At 41.7% G+C, this 15,435-nt stretch overlaps 2 protein-coding genes across 3 annotated transcripts; one reads left to right on the forward strand and one right to left on the reverse strand.

Annotated features, from left to right (window-relative positions):
- Positions 1 to 2,115: 2,115 nt before the first annotated feature.
- On the reverse strand, positions 2,116 to 8,999 carry tia1 (TIA1 cytotoxic granule-associated RNA binding protein). Of its 2 annotated transcripts, none has more exons than XM_080847187.1 (12): positions 8,822 to 8,999; positions 7,097 to 7,193; positions 6,551 to 6,649; positions 5,101 to 5,155; positions 4,765 to 4,852; positions 4,548 to 4,623; positions 4,182 to 4,290; positions 3,908 to 4,003; positions 3,713 to 3,797; positions 3,368 to 3,509; positions 2,953 to 3,107; positions 2,116 to 2,270 (listed from the first exon to the last, which is right to left on the reverse strand). In XM_080847187.1, the coding sequence occupies exons 1-12, from the start codon at positions 8,848 to 8,850 to the stop codon at positions 2,132 to 2,134; spliced, it is 1,170 nt and encodes a 389-aa protein (XP_080703313.1). In that variant the 5' UTR covers positions 8,851 to 8,999; the 3' UTR covers positions 2,116 to 2,131. The 2 variants fall into 2 exon arrangements, with proteins under 2 accessions (XP_080703313.1, XP_080703312.1); XM_080847186.1 differs by having other exon boundaries at positions 2,953 to 3,110.
- A 1,252-nt stretch (positions 9,000 to 10,251) lies between these two features.
- On the forward strand, positions 10,252 to 15,210 carry tmem150ab (transmembrane protein 150Ab; the record flags this gene model as incomplete). Its single annotated transcript, XM_080847659.1, has 8 exons — positions 10,252 to 10,296; positions 10,889 to 11,132; positions 11,328 to 11,375; positions 11,515 to 11,601; positions 12,494 to 12,561; positions 12,900 to 13,027; positions 13,632 to 13,809; positions 14,870 to 15,210. The coding sequence occupies exons 2-8, from the start codon at positions 11,068 to 11,070 to the stop codon at positions 15,208 to 15,210; spliced, it is 915 nt and encodes a 304-aa protein (XP_080703785.1). The 5' UTR covers positions 10,252 to 10,296; positions 10,889 to 11,067.
- Between the last annotated feature and the right edge of the window lie 225 nt (positions 15,211 to 15,435).

A 15,435-nucleotide genomic window follows, 5' to 3' on the forward strand; every position in this document is an offset into this window, starting at 1 on the left:
CACACTCTCACACTGTTCGCTGTAAAGCGAGCACAGTCGACCTGTATTATCTTTAAATGCCTCTACTGTTTCTTCATTCCAGAGGTTTTATAATTTAACCTTCAATATGAAAACATTTTCGTTCAAGCATAATCAGGCCAATCACCATAATTCTCTATGACACTGGGTCTCAATCTAGACTTCAATAGGCTGGTTCATTGGCGCACCAAAATCTAACACACCTACGCATATACAACCAAAAAAAAAAAAAAGTTGCGGCTGTGTAATGAGTTTTATAGAACGTTTGCTTGAACAAAAAAATGCAGTCTTTAGTTTAAAGGCACACCAGGCCGAAGACTTTGTGTGTATGTCTACATCCCGTTGCAAGATAGCTTTGGGATCCCCACACACAAAATGGGGGAACTTTTTTATTGTCCACCGATTGGGCAAGCCAAATGGCAACATACCAATATATATACTTTAGGTGTATATGCAAAACACATTATAAAAAAACAACAGTACAACTTTCTCTGAAAGTGTGTTGGTACGCATCAGCATTTTTAATGGGACAAAGCAAGAACACATGATAGTAGCATCAACATTATCCAAAAAAAAACATAAGGTCTGAAAATATCCTTAGGCACTGCCTACTCTCATGATACTCGGTTGGTTAAAATGGAATCAACTCAAAATAAGGCAACACAATGGGTCTCATCCACCTCTACTTTAAATGACACTTAGAGGGCGAAACAGTGCAAAACATCGATCCATCCAGGTTTTTTTCCTTTGACAAATCACTACATTGAAAAAAAAAGCACCAAAAAGTTAATATTTAGTTTTTTTATACACAGAATTACTTTAATTCTACATTACTTTTCAGTTTGAGTATTTTGCACTGCATGGCAATGCTGTCACAAAGGCCCTCCCAGTCCCCTTATTTAAACCAAAAAGAAAACATAACCAAAATGAAAAACCCCTGGAAGAATCATGTTGCATTGTTTCTATGTCAGCATTGACCGCATTCAACAGCAGCACTACTGCCGCACACTAATTAACATAAGTCGACCCTCCAAGACACAACCCAAACGAAAAAAAAAAAAAGCTGCTTCCATAATTAACATCTGAGTTTTCTTTATACAGCATCAGAACAATTGAACAGACATTGGTTTGGTTATTTACATACAAAACAGTATATTTATAAGCCCTCCATGAAAGGAAACAAAAAAGCTAGAAAAAAAAATAAGTGGAATGCAAAACAATTTAAAATACCTAGAATTTGTGTTACAATTTTTTTTCTCAGTGAAAAGGTTACCGAGAGTAATAGTTATTGTGCAATATTTGTCTGCCTTTAAAGAAAGAAGAATGGCAGTAATCCCTGCAATTTGTTTTGTTGAGAAATTGAATATCTAATTTAAAAAATACAACAGTTGACAACCATTTTATTCATATTTTTTTACAAACATAAAAAAACCAATAGGCTCATATTTCACATGATTCCATGATGTCAGCAGCTCTCATGAGAACTGCAGATAAAAATGAGGCCCAAAATGAAGGAAAGAAAAAGGCAAAGCTCCATTCATACCAGATCAGCAGTTGAAAATGCTCTAAATGTAAAAAGCAAGATGAGAGAAAAAAAAAAAAAAAAAAGCGGCTGTGTAATGAGTTTTATTCGTTTTATAGCACGTTTGTTTGAATTAAAAATGGCATAGTCCTCTCTGATTTAATCGGACTCCAGGCCGAAGACTTTGTGTAAATGTGTGTGCGTGTCAGTATACATACATGTTTTGTGTGTATATGTGTATGTATATTCAAAAAGTGTGTATGTCTAAATCCAATGGCAGGATAGCTTTGGAACCCCCACAGACACAAATGGGGGATCTTGCTTTGAATCGTCCGCCCACATTTACATGGAAAAAATATTACAGGTGGAAGGTGTTGGGGAACAGTCAAATGGCAACACACCACTCCCCATCATGGACGCCTGGATGATGGGAGGCCCTTGAGGGAGGGCAGGGGTCCTCATTTAATACCCCCTCCCAACGGCACAGGCTTCCCCCCACCCCTCTCTAGGCCACAGCGGAGGTGTCTGAAGATCTCACCACCCCCCACCCCAAACCCAATCACCCCCCTCGCTCAAGTTGGTTCAGTCCGATCAGTGTGTGTGGTAGCCGGCCGTGCCCATGCCAGACTGGTTGGCAAGCATGGTTCCGTTGACTCCCTGTGTGGGTTCCACCATGCCCCCATTGCTGATGGCACCGACTCCCGTCCAGCCAGCGCCGGCCTGTAAATGGCTGCAGAACACAAAGAGAAAGAGTGAGCGGGGTAGCCTCAAAGTCCTGCACAGAAGCTGTGAAACACAACAAACCTACTGATGTCCCAACATATCTGCATTTCTTTTAAAGAAATGACATAAAATTAAGACCAGAAGAACTTTCAAAAAGGTTATAGAAGCAAGACACCTCCATGTAACATGTAAGAATTATTCCCTTCTGATAAAGCTCTCTGTTCTCTATTGATTATCTAATTGTGCAATTTCCACCATTAAAACAGTGCAATGACAAAACCATTACAGTTCCTTTGTGTACCTTCGATTACCAGGGCTGGGTTTTTTCCAACTAGCCTAATGAGTTTTATTTTGGCTGGCTGACTTGTTGGTTTATTGACGCCTCTGAATCTTCACATTCTGGAATTTCCTTAATTTTCAAAATAGTTGGGCATGGTTCATTTGCCCTCTTCAGTCTATTACAAATGTGTCCTTAAAAGACATTACATTTAATTACCTACAGGGGACTTATTCCTGTGACTTCAATCCTAGTGATGATTTTTGATCATAGCCCTTAACATATTTGTGAGAGGCTAAAGGTCGACTACCCAGATTGACTGCCTTTAGAAACCTATAGTACAGTCAGAACTTTCAATTTCAATGCGAGGAGTGGAGGAGGTGGTGGGGTGCTAACAGGTAGCGTCACTCACTTGAAGCCCTGCTGGTTCCATGCCTGGCCATAGACGCCGTAGGCGGCGGCGGGTACCTGCCAGCCGTTGGGCATGTATTGGCCGATCTGCTGGGTGTTGCCGTACCACTGGCCCCACTGCCCGTACGGTTGGGCAGCAAAGCCTACTTTGTTCTGCTGCTGAGGGGATTTAAACAGGAAAAGATGTCAATGAAATGCTGTAAGAGTGGGTAACACAGAGGCACAAGAGCACACACACACACACACACAAAACCAAGTCCACACAAATGTACAGAAATCTTAAATGCATCTACTGTTGGTTGTAACTACTTTGGGCATATGTTGACAGTACTGATTCTTCTACCAAAATCAATTCACTGTGTCAGTTTCAACATGATTGCTGTTTAATATTCCTGTTAAGACTCATAGCGACTTACCTGGGGCATCTGCTGTACCTGCTGCATGGGACTGACCATTTCTGTCGTCTCTTTGCCCCAATAGCACTTGACCACATGGCCATCGATGGAGGTGCCATTGACAGAGACAATGGCATGGGCTGCACCCTCGTGGGAGTTAAACCTGTAAAAGCCATACGAGACATTCAGGTACACGTGGATGAGGTAGCAAGTTAGTGTGAGGGGTAATATATACCGAGCTGTCTCATTTCAACCAAGCTCCTTTTCCACCCAAGCCAAACCCAATTATTCATATATTAGCAGCACAGTTAACCATTACAGCAGTGAACATGTTTGTGAATGTTGTGAATGGCCTTCTGCAATCACCTCACAAAAGAGTAGCCTTTGTCTGGAAAAACACGAATTTCCATAATTTGGCCAAAGGGGGAGAACGTCTGCCGCATCAATTGCTCTGAAAAGAACACAAAACCAAATACATTAAAATAAAAGTTAAGGGAACCTGAGGAACTTTTTTGGAACTAGATCTTTGAAGACTCTGAGAGGAACCATAGGTGTGCCAACCTGTCAGGCCTGTGGTGACCCCTCCACAGTAGACAGTGCAGTTACTGGGGCTAGACTGGTTGACCACCTCCTCAAAAGACAGGTGCTTGGTATTCGCTGTGGTAGACAAATGAGAAATTTCAATACGACTTACATACTACCCAATTACAATACTTTATTATGTAAATTCTAGAATAAAAAACACACAATGTGAAAGTGAAGGTATAACAAATTGCGACATCCACATCACATGTGGTTATGGTGGAAGATCAAATGTCATAAGGCAGGGACTCACTCTCATAGGTGGCTTTGGGCGCTGGGGGCTTTCTCGTGGCCCAGTTAGTTCTGATTTGCCGCCCACCCAGCCACTGGCCGCCCATCTGTTGGATGGCATTCTCTGCATCCTGTAGTATGGTAAAATGTAAATATGTGCCACTCGCACACAACAATGAAGACTCTTCATAACCATATGCTTTTGATAATAACTGCCCTTCATATGTCCAATAACTGGTGACATCTGTGGGAAAATCTAACACTGAGACACCATTTCCCTTTCTGTTCCAAATAAATGTGGACTCAATTGCCTTTCTGGATTGCCAGGAACTGAATTAAACCTAAAATCAGATACAGACGCGGGCTGAATCGACCCCAGGCCACTCACCCATTTGTTGTAGAAGGACACAAAGCCGTAGCCCTTAGACTTCCCTGTGGCCATATCTTTCACCACACGAGCATCACTGTGCAGAAAAGGCATACAAAAGACCATTAGACATGTAACAAATAACAAGAGCACCACCGCTGGATGTAAACATAGGGGACCATAGAGGGGCTGAGTTAGATTTAATCTCTTTTAATCATTCCGTTACGGCAGCACTTACGATATCCTCCCAAAGGGTGCAAAGGCAGCTTTGATGTCATCGGTGGTGATTTCTGGACTGAGGTCTCCCACAAAGACATGGAAATGGTCTGCACACAAACAAAGCACAGATATAAAAACATGGTCTTAAGCTGTCTAAGGACAGACACACACAAAACAGACAGGCTATACTTAGAAAACGTTAGGCCAATATACTCAATTTAGATACAAGATAAAAAAAGACATTACTTCCCAACACACTGTGACCTTCAAAAGGTTCATCTAAAATGGAGTATTCTAGACAACCAGATCTACGTCATACAAGGAAAAATGATTAGACGTGCACAGCTGTACTTACTGCTTGTGTCTTTTTTCTGGCTGCTAGGTGTGGTGGCCCAGTTGACCTTGACCTCCTGTGGGAGGGGAGACAAAGAGAGACACCTGGAGGTGAAAAAACTCCATCTGGGTAAGAATGGCATCTGCTCTACACTTGGCCACAAGGGGGGGACCCTACCAGCCTGCGATCATGTCGACAATTTCTTTTTTATGTACCGTCTTTTAATTATGTTTTTATTCTAATCCATGGACTTTGTATGTTCTTTTAATTATGTTCTTTACTTTGTAATTATATTTGTATCTATTCACTTGTCTTTATTTCCTTTGGATGTTTTTATTTATGTATTGAATTGCCTCTGTGTATAATGTGCTATAAATAATTGTTGCCGTGCCCAAGTAGTGTTTTCAGCAATGAAAAAGCGAGAGCAGGAACACTTTGACCAAAATTCACAGAATGCAGTCTCTCCTCGAAGTGTCTTGATGGTCTGAATTTTTCACATTAAGGGGGGGAATACATATGTATTGTGGTACTGGATAAAACAAAGTGGTCCAAATAACAAAGGACTTACAAAACAAGTGACATTATCAACTTGTATCCTTGAAATTATCAATTTGTGGTCCTTCAACACGTGTTAAGGAAACACATTTTAAACTGGACATACTTGCAGAACACTGGAATGCTTGCATCCATGTTAAGCACCTGGACTGTTGGAGGGCTCAAGGTAACCACACTGTGAGCAGCCTTGGCAAACTTTGCCAGCATGTTATAAAAAGGTTCTGCTAATTAAAATAGTGCACAGAGGCCACATTGCTAGGTCTTCAGGCACCGTGCCAATGCCCAAGTTATCCTCTCAAGCCTTTGAACGTTGAGTTAAAACAGGGTTAAGCCAGCTTTCCTATTCATGAAGCTCCATAGAGGTTTCATCATATTTCACTCAATCAATGAACATGAACACTGTTCTTTAAGGACACACCTTGGCCTTTATAAATGTGACTTGTATAGAAGAATAAAAACCTTTCCCATCCATAGTTCAGTTCAAAAGGAAAAAATAGGTGTCAAATTTCTCATCCTATACTTAAAGTGTGGCTGCTTTTGGATTTCTATTTCAGCAATAGACATCGGAGGACCACACAATTAAAACAAACCCATAATGGAAAACGAAGTTAACAAACCTGTTCAACCTGAATAAAGATTATTCAATCCTTAACTTCCACAATTCCTTGGCATGTCTCACATACCAAAAGAAAGCAAATGTTTTCCCTACTGAACCATTCAAAACAATAATCATGTACAAGAACTAAATTCTGTAAATGGTCAAAATAGGCAATGTCACTGAAGGAGGGGATTCAAGATTTAAGTGATGTATGTGCACGTGTAGAAAGTGTCAAGAACACACAAACACTGATGATCCCCATGCCTTCCCAGCCCATCCGAACCCAACCCAACTCACCCTGTAGATACGATAGCTTACCTTACCCATTATTTTACGTCCATTCATTGCGGCCAGTGAGGAGGCAGCATGCCTATGCTCGTAGAACTCCACAAAGCAGTATGGGTCATTACCTGCCGTCTAGAGGGAGAAGAGAGGAATTGGTAACAAATAAAAATACTCCATTTATACATGACACTCAACAATAATGTTTACCACTATGAACCACAAACATAGGTTCCCTAGATTACAATTGAACAAACAAATGTTATTGATGAAAAGATGTTCAGGTATGTACATATCTGTTACAGACAGGTGTTTTTTATGACATGCATACTATTTACATATCATTTTACCTAAACTTGCACAGAATTCTCACAAATAAATGTGACCTTGTATGAAGTTACTTGAATTTTCAAAACTATCCCAGTATACAATAACTACAAAAGTGCCTGAATCTAGTCCCAGACACCAGGGGGTTAAATAACTCCCAAAGCCTGACTGCACAGACAATGCTTTTGAATAGGTGAAGGTATTGGTTGAGGAGCAAGTATAAATGGGTTTCTTAGGGCCAGGAGGCTGACTCACATCAACAATCATTTTACAGCTCTTGCAGGGTCCTATCTGACCGAAGAGCTGCATGATCAGCGCCTCGGTCACATCGCGGGACAGGTTTCCAACATACCTGAAAGACAGAACGGAGGAGTACATGTGTTATAACACAAAGAACCATCAACAAAGCATATTTTATGTATTTCATCCACAGGCTACATGAGAAATGAACACAACTGAAAAACCTAAACCTGAAACAAAATCGAAATCTACATTAAAACATTTTCGGCGCTATTCTTCAACAAAGCAGTGTTGGGTAACAGAAGGAAGACAAAGATCCAGTCCACAACATGGCTCTCGTGACACTGACATTCACCAATGAGGAACTGTTAGCCAAGTCTGTTCGTTTTTCAGTTTATCTGCCTCTGCTAACTAGCTACCCTTCCAGGTTATCAACAACACTTAAATGTTAGCCAAGTTACCCAAATGACACCATTTAGCATCTGGCTTGCTAACATTAGGTTGGCGAACGGCAACTCGAGCCAGCTGCAAATCCACGACTGATATCAAACCTCTTGCTAGACTATTTTTGAACCCACAGTACCATCAGAACAGCCCCTAGACGACAATAGGACGGGACCATAGGCCACTCTATGCCATGAATTTCTTCACCGTCGATTGATTTTAGCTAGCCACCTTTCTTCCTCCATACCTGGCATCCCCACTAACGTTAAACACAGGCGCCGAGATCGCAAGTCACCCACCAAGAATTCATGGAGAAACTCGGATGTCAATTATCTCACTTACGATTAACGAACTAAGACCACCAACATACAACGTTGGCAAGCTAGTGATAACATTCTAACACATAATGCAGCATTGGCATTATAATTTCTAACATGGGCACACACCTAACGGTAGCAGAAAAAGAATACAAAGGAACGTTTAAGTGACGTTTAATTTCTGATGTCCAAAACTGATTGTGGGTAGAGCATAACATAAATCTAAGAATCGTTAAAGTTAACGTTACCTAACGTTAGCTTCCAACGCTCGCAAACAAATAGCTAATATAAATGCTAACGTTAGCAATCTAGTTTGATCACCACTGCAGGTCCTTTCGGTTGAGCTTGGTCTGCTATCCGGGGCCTCAGACATTAGCTAGCTAGCTCCAAAGCGACATCAACCACCGCTAGCTCACTGCTTTTATTCTTCTCAACAGTTATCATTTAACATCAATGCAAAAACACGTGGAACGACAGGGATGTGAAAATAAGTGTAACTACTGTAACTAGAGTTATAGCTAGTATCTACTGTAGTTAACAATGGTTGTATTCCCGCTTAACCAGACACATGCACAACAAATAGTCCATTGCCAAATAGTCTGTGCTTTTGTCTTTAAAGAGAAAAACGGACACGTCTGACATAATGCTAAGTGGCTTTTATAGCTAGCTAGCATAGCTTACGTTAACATTAGCCTGCAATTTGCCAGCTACTGACTATGCTAACCTTACCGAGCTAGCTACAAACCTTTAACGTTATCATCCTTCATACCCATCGCTTCACTAACGTTACACAAGTGCTTATAAGTATGCAATCCTCTGCACATCTGAGAAAAATAGCAAGACTAATTTGCAACATTTAAATTAAATACTCAACTACTTTATGCTGAATACAAGATAACGTTACCCATTTATGAATCCTTGCAGGCTAACTTGGCAAGCTAGCGTTAGTTAAATTCTGGCTAATGGCATTGATACGTACAAAGTCTTGGGCTGTTCGTCGTCCATCATATTTTCCGATCGAATAAAAGACCGAACCCTGAGAGAAATTCCACGTGTCAGTTTCTATGACAGTCTCTGATTATGGGTCAGTTCTTGTCTTCATAAAATGTCCTCTTATTTGTCTTCAAATTCATAAAATGCGCACAATAACGCTATGCCGCCTCTGTTAACTCCAATTATGAACAATAGAAAGGCGACATAAGATGGCGGCGAAACCGGAGCGGATATAAGTGTACGCATGCGTCAAATAATTGAAGGGGGCATGGAGTTGAGCGGCGTTTACTAGAGTATACATCTGTAGCTGCCAAATGGCAATCTGGCAGAAAGTGATTTGCAGTGATTTAAAAATAATCTATTAAGGTTTTCATCGTTGCTATATGTCGGCCATGATATTGAGACACTATGTGGTTATTATCACATAAGATCAGACTTCCTGAAGCAAAAACGTGCGCCGCCCGGGAATCGAACCCGGGTCGAAAGAATGGGAATCTTCCATGATACCACTACACCAGCGGCGCCACATGTATTCTGATGATCAGCGAGTAATTTGTACAAAACCCGCCTCCATTCATATATTGCGAAAACGAGACAGGGATTTATCACTTCCAATGAAACGTATACCCACCCAGCCCATTTCAAAATTGTCGCTGCTGAGGCTCTTGCAGCCAACTCGTGTCTCCATGGACAGTTAAGAGTTCAATTTGATCTGTAATTGTGCAAGTCACCTAACCCCACTGTAGATCTCACATATTACCCATACATTTTGTGTCCATGTGTCACGGTGTGTGTAGCGATATAAATGTATAGCGATGTATAACTGGCTTAGGTAGGTATTTTCAAACGTAATTGCATAAGGAGTTCATCCATAATGTCGATGATAGGCTATAATTTCTCCTATAATCACTCAGCCAGGACTTTCAATGAACAATTATGAAATTGTGGAAGCACTACATGAATTCCACTTCAGCATTAGATCTGGATCAAGAATTAAACACTGAACAAATATAGTGGACTTTTTGATGTTCGGCAGGGTTTTGTAGCAGAAAATAAAAATAAAATGGGCTGCCTTCGACAGTCATTGGTGTAGAAAAATACGACGTGTTCAGTGAAAAGATAATGTATCCAGTATTAATCTAGAGCATTTGTATGTCCTTTGTGTAGATTTCCACGGTCTGAAAATGAGACCCGAAACCAACCAAACGAAAATACTCCATGATATTTCCTCTATTTCACAGTTTATGCACAAAAACATAATTATTGTATGTCTAGAAGTAGGTTTTTTTATAACAAAGTTCATGCTGCACCTTTGCTGGTGCTGCATAGCAATATTTTGAGCACGTGATGCACTCGCGCGTACGTCCTCACACGTCCTTGTGTCCAACCAACACCATCAGCTAGCTAACTGGCTAGCAAATAGCTTGCCTCTTTCGCACAGGTGTCGCTGGAGGACCTTTGGTGAGAATTTATCCACACTTCAAACTGACCGGTGATGCAATGTTATGGAATTATATGGGACTGACACAATATTTGTGAAAGAGTCACTTGTTTATTCATTGGTGATTTATGTGTGTCTGTGTGTAGCTCGCTGATGTTACCGTTTTGTTATCCCTGGTAAAACCGCCTAGCATCCCGTCGACCGGGAGTTAATAGCCTGCTACAGCTGGTCTAAGCTGCGCTGACATTTGATTACATGGATCATATAGCATTCTATCTATTTCGATGACATGTTTGCAGTTCAATGCTTTGTTATTCTTAAAAATCGTAAAGTGTTAACCTTGGCTGGCTAACTTACGTTTATCTGATCATTGTTGCTTAACAATATGGTATTACCGAGCTTCTTGCTAATCTTATGTCGACAGTTTTGAGTAAAGTTAGATCTCTCGTTGCACCCACTAGATAGTGTAATCGTTCAATTTACTTAACCAAGCCAGATAAATAATGTTGAGGATTTATTTAGTTATTTGCTGGTGTATTTTCTCTCATCTGCACTGGTTGGGACAGCATAATTTTCTCTTCAACAATCAATGAAACACACTCTTCATTGCAGGCTGGGTACTTCGGGCTGAGCGAGGTATCGGCCAATGTAGCATTGACAGTGTTGTCCCGTTGGCCCTCTCCTGCCCTCGCACTGCATGGCTTCACCTGCCAACGTCTCCCCTCTCGTCACTTCACCCCTGGGCCACCACTCCCTCATGCTTTGGTCACAGGCCCCACTCAGACTGCCCAATGACCGCCTGGATTGTCCTGCCCGTCAGCCTCGCTGCCTTCTCCATCACAGGAATATGGATAGTGTAAGTCTCTCATTACCTTTGAGTCATAGTATGTGTTCTTCAAATTCTAGGAAATCCAGGAATTTATAATCTGCATCATTTCAGTAAAGGGAGAGGTCTATTTGCTGTACATTGTGTTAAATACACTCACTGTATCTACTGTTCACTGTAAAGTCCCCAGGCAGATTAACATTGTGTGAATGGATTGTTTTACAGCTATGCCATGGCGGTAATGAACCACCATGTTTGTCCTGTAGAGAACTGGTGAGTGCATTATACTCTGTACTTCCCTGTGATGGGGCATTATTGATTGGCAAAATGGAAGAGTGGAACAATAGTGAATGTTGTGGTGCATCTATCTCCTGTTGACTTATGCCCTATGCCTTGCCTGCCCCTGTCACAGGACGTACAATGTCACATGCACTGAAGAGACGGCAAGGAGGGGTTTCCCCAAGACATGCTGCACGCTCCAGGATATACCTCTGATCAGGTAGATGACTTTCCCATTTAATCTTTTGTTAAGTGTTCCCTTACTTTGGCTGATCACATACAGTATAAACAAGTCGTAGAATGCTTACTCCATTTGAAACTCTCTTATTGCATGCTATGATGGCTGGGAAAAGTGGCAGGTTTTGGACACACCTACAACAAAGATTAGTAATGGTCATTAGTGTAATTTTGTACCTAGCCATGTTCCCAAAGGCCAGGCCCCCTGGGGATGTAAAAAAATTGGCCGTAAACTATAGGTCAAATTATCATGGCATTGTTCCTACAGCCTGGAACTAACCTATTTGCTGATGAGTTTATTTCCTACTTTATACTAATTTATAATGATCTGGGCCTACCGTGTAGCCTGTATGTTAGAAGGGATAGCTAGCCTAGTTATTAAAACATTGGACATAAACGATCCAAAGAATATAACAATATGTATATCATTTAGCCGCATCTGATCCAGCCAGATTCTATCTGTTTTAAACAAGTAACAAAACTAAATATTGAACTAATTTATTAAATAAAACTGAAAGTGTTATAAACTCAAATGTAGAAACAATGTTTAAGAGAAGCAATGCATCAGCTAATGGGATGTTTTTATTGTTTTATTTTGATCTCTGCACCCTGGTGTCGGGGTTGGTGTTTCACCCTCATTATCAAAGGATGGCCTGCCATGTAGTTTGGGATCTACTGCCATATATATTTCCTCACAAATTATTTTTCAATGACAATAGTTTGCAGTGCATGAATACTGAAATCCCACCTAATATAGACACATAAATACCACAGCAGAGACACAAAGGGACCATAAAAGAGATAGCATTCACACCCATCCAGTAATTTGCCACATGTGTGTCAACAGTCTCACCCTTTATTTGTTCCCCTTTTAGCAAATGTGGCGTATACCCCCCAGAGAGCTGTCTCTTCAGCCTGATCGGCAATGTGGGAGCATTCATGGGTAAAACCCCCTCCTCTTCTCTTGGACCATAACCACTAATTACTGGCAGTCCATGTGGACATTAATGATAAAGGATAACAGGGCATCTGACAAGCGATTCATTGATTGTGCATGGATTTGCCTTTTAATGTATGCATGTCGTCAGCACTTACACTTGATTTTCTATTTCTCTCTCTTCTCTATATCCTGCCTTCCATCCTGTCTTCCTTTTATGTTTATGTCTCATTCTCTTCCTTTCTGTTGTCTGTCCGGCGGTTCTCTTCCTCCTTGTCTCCCCTCCTTCCGTCTTTCCCTTTTTCCTTCCTTCTCCACTCTATCGCTGCTGTCTGTCTCTGCAGTGGTGATGGTGTGTATGCTCCGCTATGCCCAGGTGATTGAGCATAGTCACCACTGTTGGACAAACACCAGTGCCCTGGTGTCAGGCTGTGTCAACGCCTTAGGTCTGGTCATGGTGGGAAATTTCCAGGTGAGTTTCCAGGTTCAAATATAGAGACGTATTTGTCTTAGTGGTGAACCAGTGAATCTGCCAAAAATTGGAATGACCTGATACAACTGTTTTTCGGGGGAAGATAGAGCTGAACTGTTTATTGGTCAGCTGTTTAAAATAACCACATTTTTGCTCGTCAGCTCAAAGTTAACATTGTCCTTTCAATAGAATTCATTTCTTCCCCTTATATACACTGAAGCAATGTACTTCAAAGTTCATAAATGGTAGAACCACAAAATAAATGTCATTATTTATTTTAGATTATTTTGTATTGGACAACGAAATTGATGCAACACTTATTCTGGTCTACATATTCTGGTCATGATATACCCCATATTGTACAGTTCCATATACTATTTACATAAGGAGGTGAATACCATGTTATCTAGATACGTTTTGTACACCCACTCCTCCTACACATCCACTTTGAAGATGCATCACAAACATGATTTGTTTCCTCGCTGTGACATGACCGCATCGCTCTGCTGCAGGTTGAATAATGTAATCTTCTCTATATGTCATTTCATATAATCGTATCCCTCCTGGCCCTGTTTCTCCTCTCTGTTCCTCCTGCCTCTCTCAGGTGGACCATGCCAAATCTCTGCACTACGTAGGAGCGGGTGTGGCATTCCCCGCAGGGCTGCTGTTTGTGTGCCTGCAGTGTGTGCTCACCTACCGAATCGCTGAGACCACCCTGGACTACTGGATGGCCCACGCGCGGGTTGTCCTCTCGGCCGGGGCCCTGGTGTCTCTCGTCCTCAGTATCCTTGCAGCACTATCTGCATTAAATTAGTTAGTAGTGGTTTGGGTGACCAGTTGTCCAGTGCCCTATTTGCCACTTGATTGTAGGTCTTGTCCACTAAAAGGGGCCAAGGATGATTTATAGGTAGAATTTCCCTGCAAATGTAACTTTATGAGTGAAGGGTTATGAGTTTACACATAGTGATGGGATATGTACTTTTTGTATAAGTGTACTGGATAAAAGTGCCTGTAGAAGGAACAACATGAACCATTATTAGTGTAATGAATGATAATGAGATAGACTTCCAGCTGAATCCATTGTTTACTGTGGACTTTAGACTGTCTAGTACCTGCATCTATTTAACTACACCAATCCATTTCCCCATCATTTGAACACCGAATTGCTGTCTGATAAGGCTTATGTGTTTTGATAAAGACAGCTTTAGTGACCCCAGTTTGTCTCCAGCACTCAGGAAATGAATGTTGAAAAGCAAATGCTCCACAGGGCTCTGTCAGTTCCAAAGGTCAGTTGTTGCTTGGCAATGGGGGGGCGACATCTTTTCCAGTGAGAAACACATTTTCAACCAATATGTTGCAGAATGTGACCATGTGTGACAGACATATGAGTAATGCCGTGTAGACACTGAACTATACATTGGCCACAACCCTGCATATTCTAGTCATGTTGAAACAGGACCTCAACTATCAGATGTCTAGGCATGTTTAAATGCATTAACGCCTACTCAAAACTTTATGATAGTTCACTAGGCTTTATTTAGGTTCCAACAAATCAGTGATCCACAATCACTCAGCAGAGTGGCCTTTCTACACTCTAAGTTATATTTTTTGCTTTAAAGGTGCTGTCCACGATTCTTAATCCCATACGCTTTTTGACAATTGAAGCTTTCCGTTCAGTGTTTCACGGACAATTGCGAAAATATATTTTTATAATGTTTGCTTTATGATCCCTTTATTTCATAAACCAGCAGTTGAAAACTGTTTTGATTCTCTGGTACCTTTTGCCAGTGTTAAAACCTCAGGGCACACACACGCATGCTCCTTGACCCAGCTTTCCTCCAGGTGGCGTTTTCTTCATCCACGAGAGTTTCGTTCTGCAGCACGCAGCCGCCATCTGTGAGTGGGTCTTCACCGTCATCATCCTCGTCTACTACGGCACCTTCACCTACGAGTTTGGCACCGTCACCACTGACACCATGATGGCAGTCCTGGCGCAGCGCAGCAGTCTCCACCTCCACCACCACCACCAGCCCACAGGCGTCATTATGGGGGGCATGGGTAGCATGGGGGGCATGGGCAAAAGCGCCGCCATGGGGTGCGGCCCCCACGGACTGAAGTCTCCAGGGGGTGGCAGCACCTCTGCTCACCTCACCTGTAACCCTGAGAGCACCGCCATGCTGTAACCAGGCAACCGCACGTCGGTTCTACCACACCAACACTCGAAACCTCAACAGAGTGTTCAGCACTGCCCACAGCGTAGCACTGCTACCTAAGGGTGTTTCTTTTCATTAGAAAACAAAAAAAAAACGGGACAGAGAAGTAGTAGTAGTAGACGTAGTAGAAATAGGCTGTGCTTGAGTCTCCCTCCCCCACCTAAAGTAATTTAATTTCACTTTTTTTCAGTTCTC

Source organism: Sprattus sprattus (genome assembly GCF_963457725.1).
Source record: "Sprattus sprattus genome assembly, chromosome: 11".
NCBI classification, from domain to species: domain Eukaryota; kingdom Metazoa; phylum Chordata; class Actinopteri; order Clupeiformes; family Clupeidae; genus Sprattus; species Sprattus sprattus.

Bases quoted from the DNA above. Each gene is read 5' to 3' on its own strand.
- tia1 (XM_080847186.1), bottom strand. From the start codon at position 8,850: ATGATGGACGACGAACAGCCCAAGACTTT. The intron at 6,650-7,096 runs GTGAGTCAGCCT...TTCTCCCTCTAG, and splicing joins GCTGTAAAATGATTGTTGAT to ACGGCAGGTAATGACCCATA. The intron at 4,291-4,547 runs GTGAGTGGCCTG...ACCATACTACAG, and splicing joins TGTCCTTCTACAACAAATGG to GATGCAGAGAATGCCATCCA.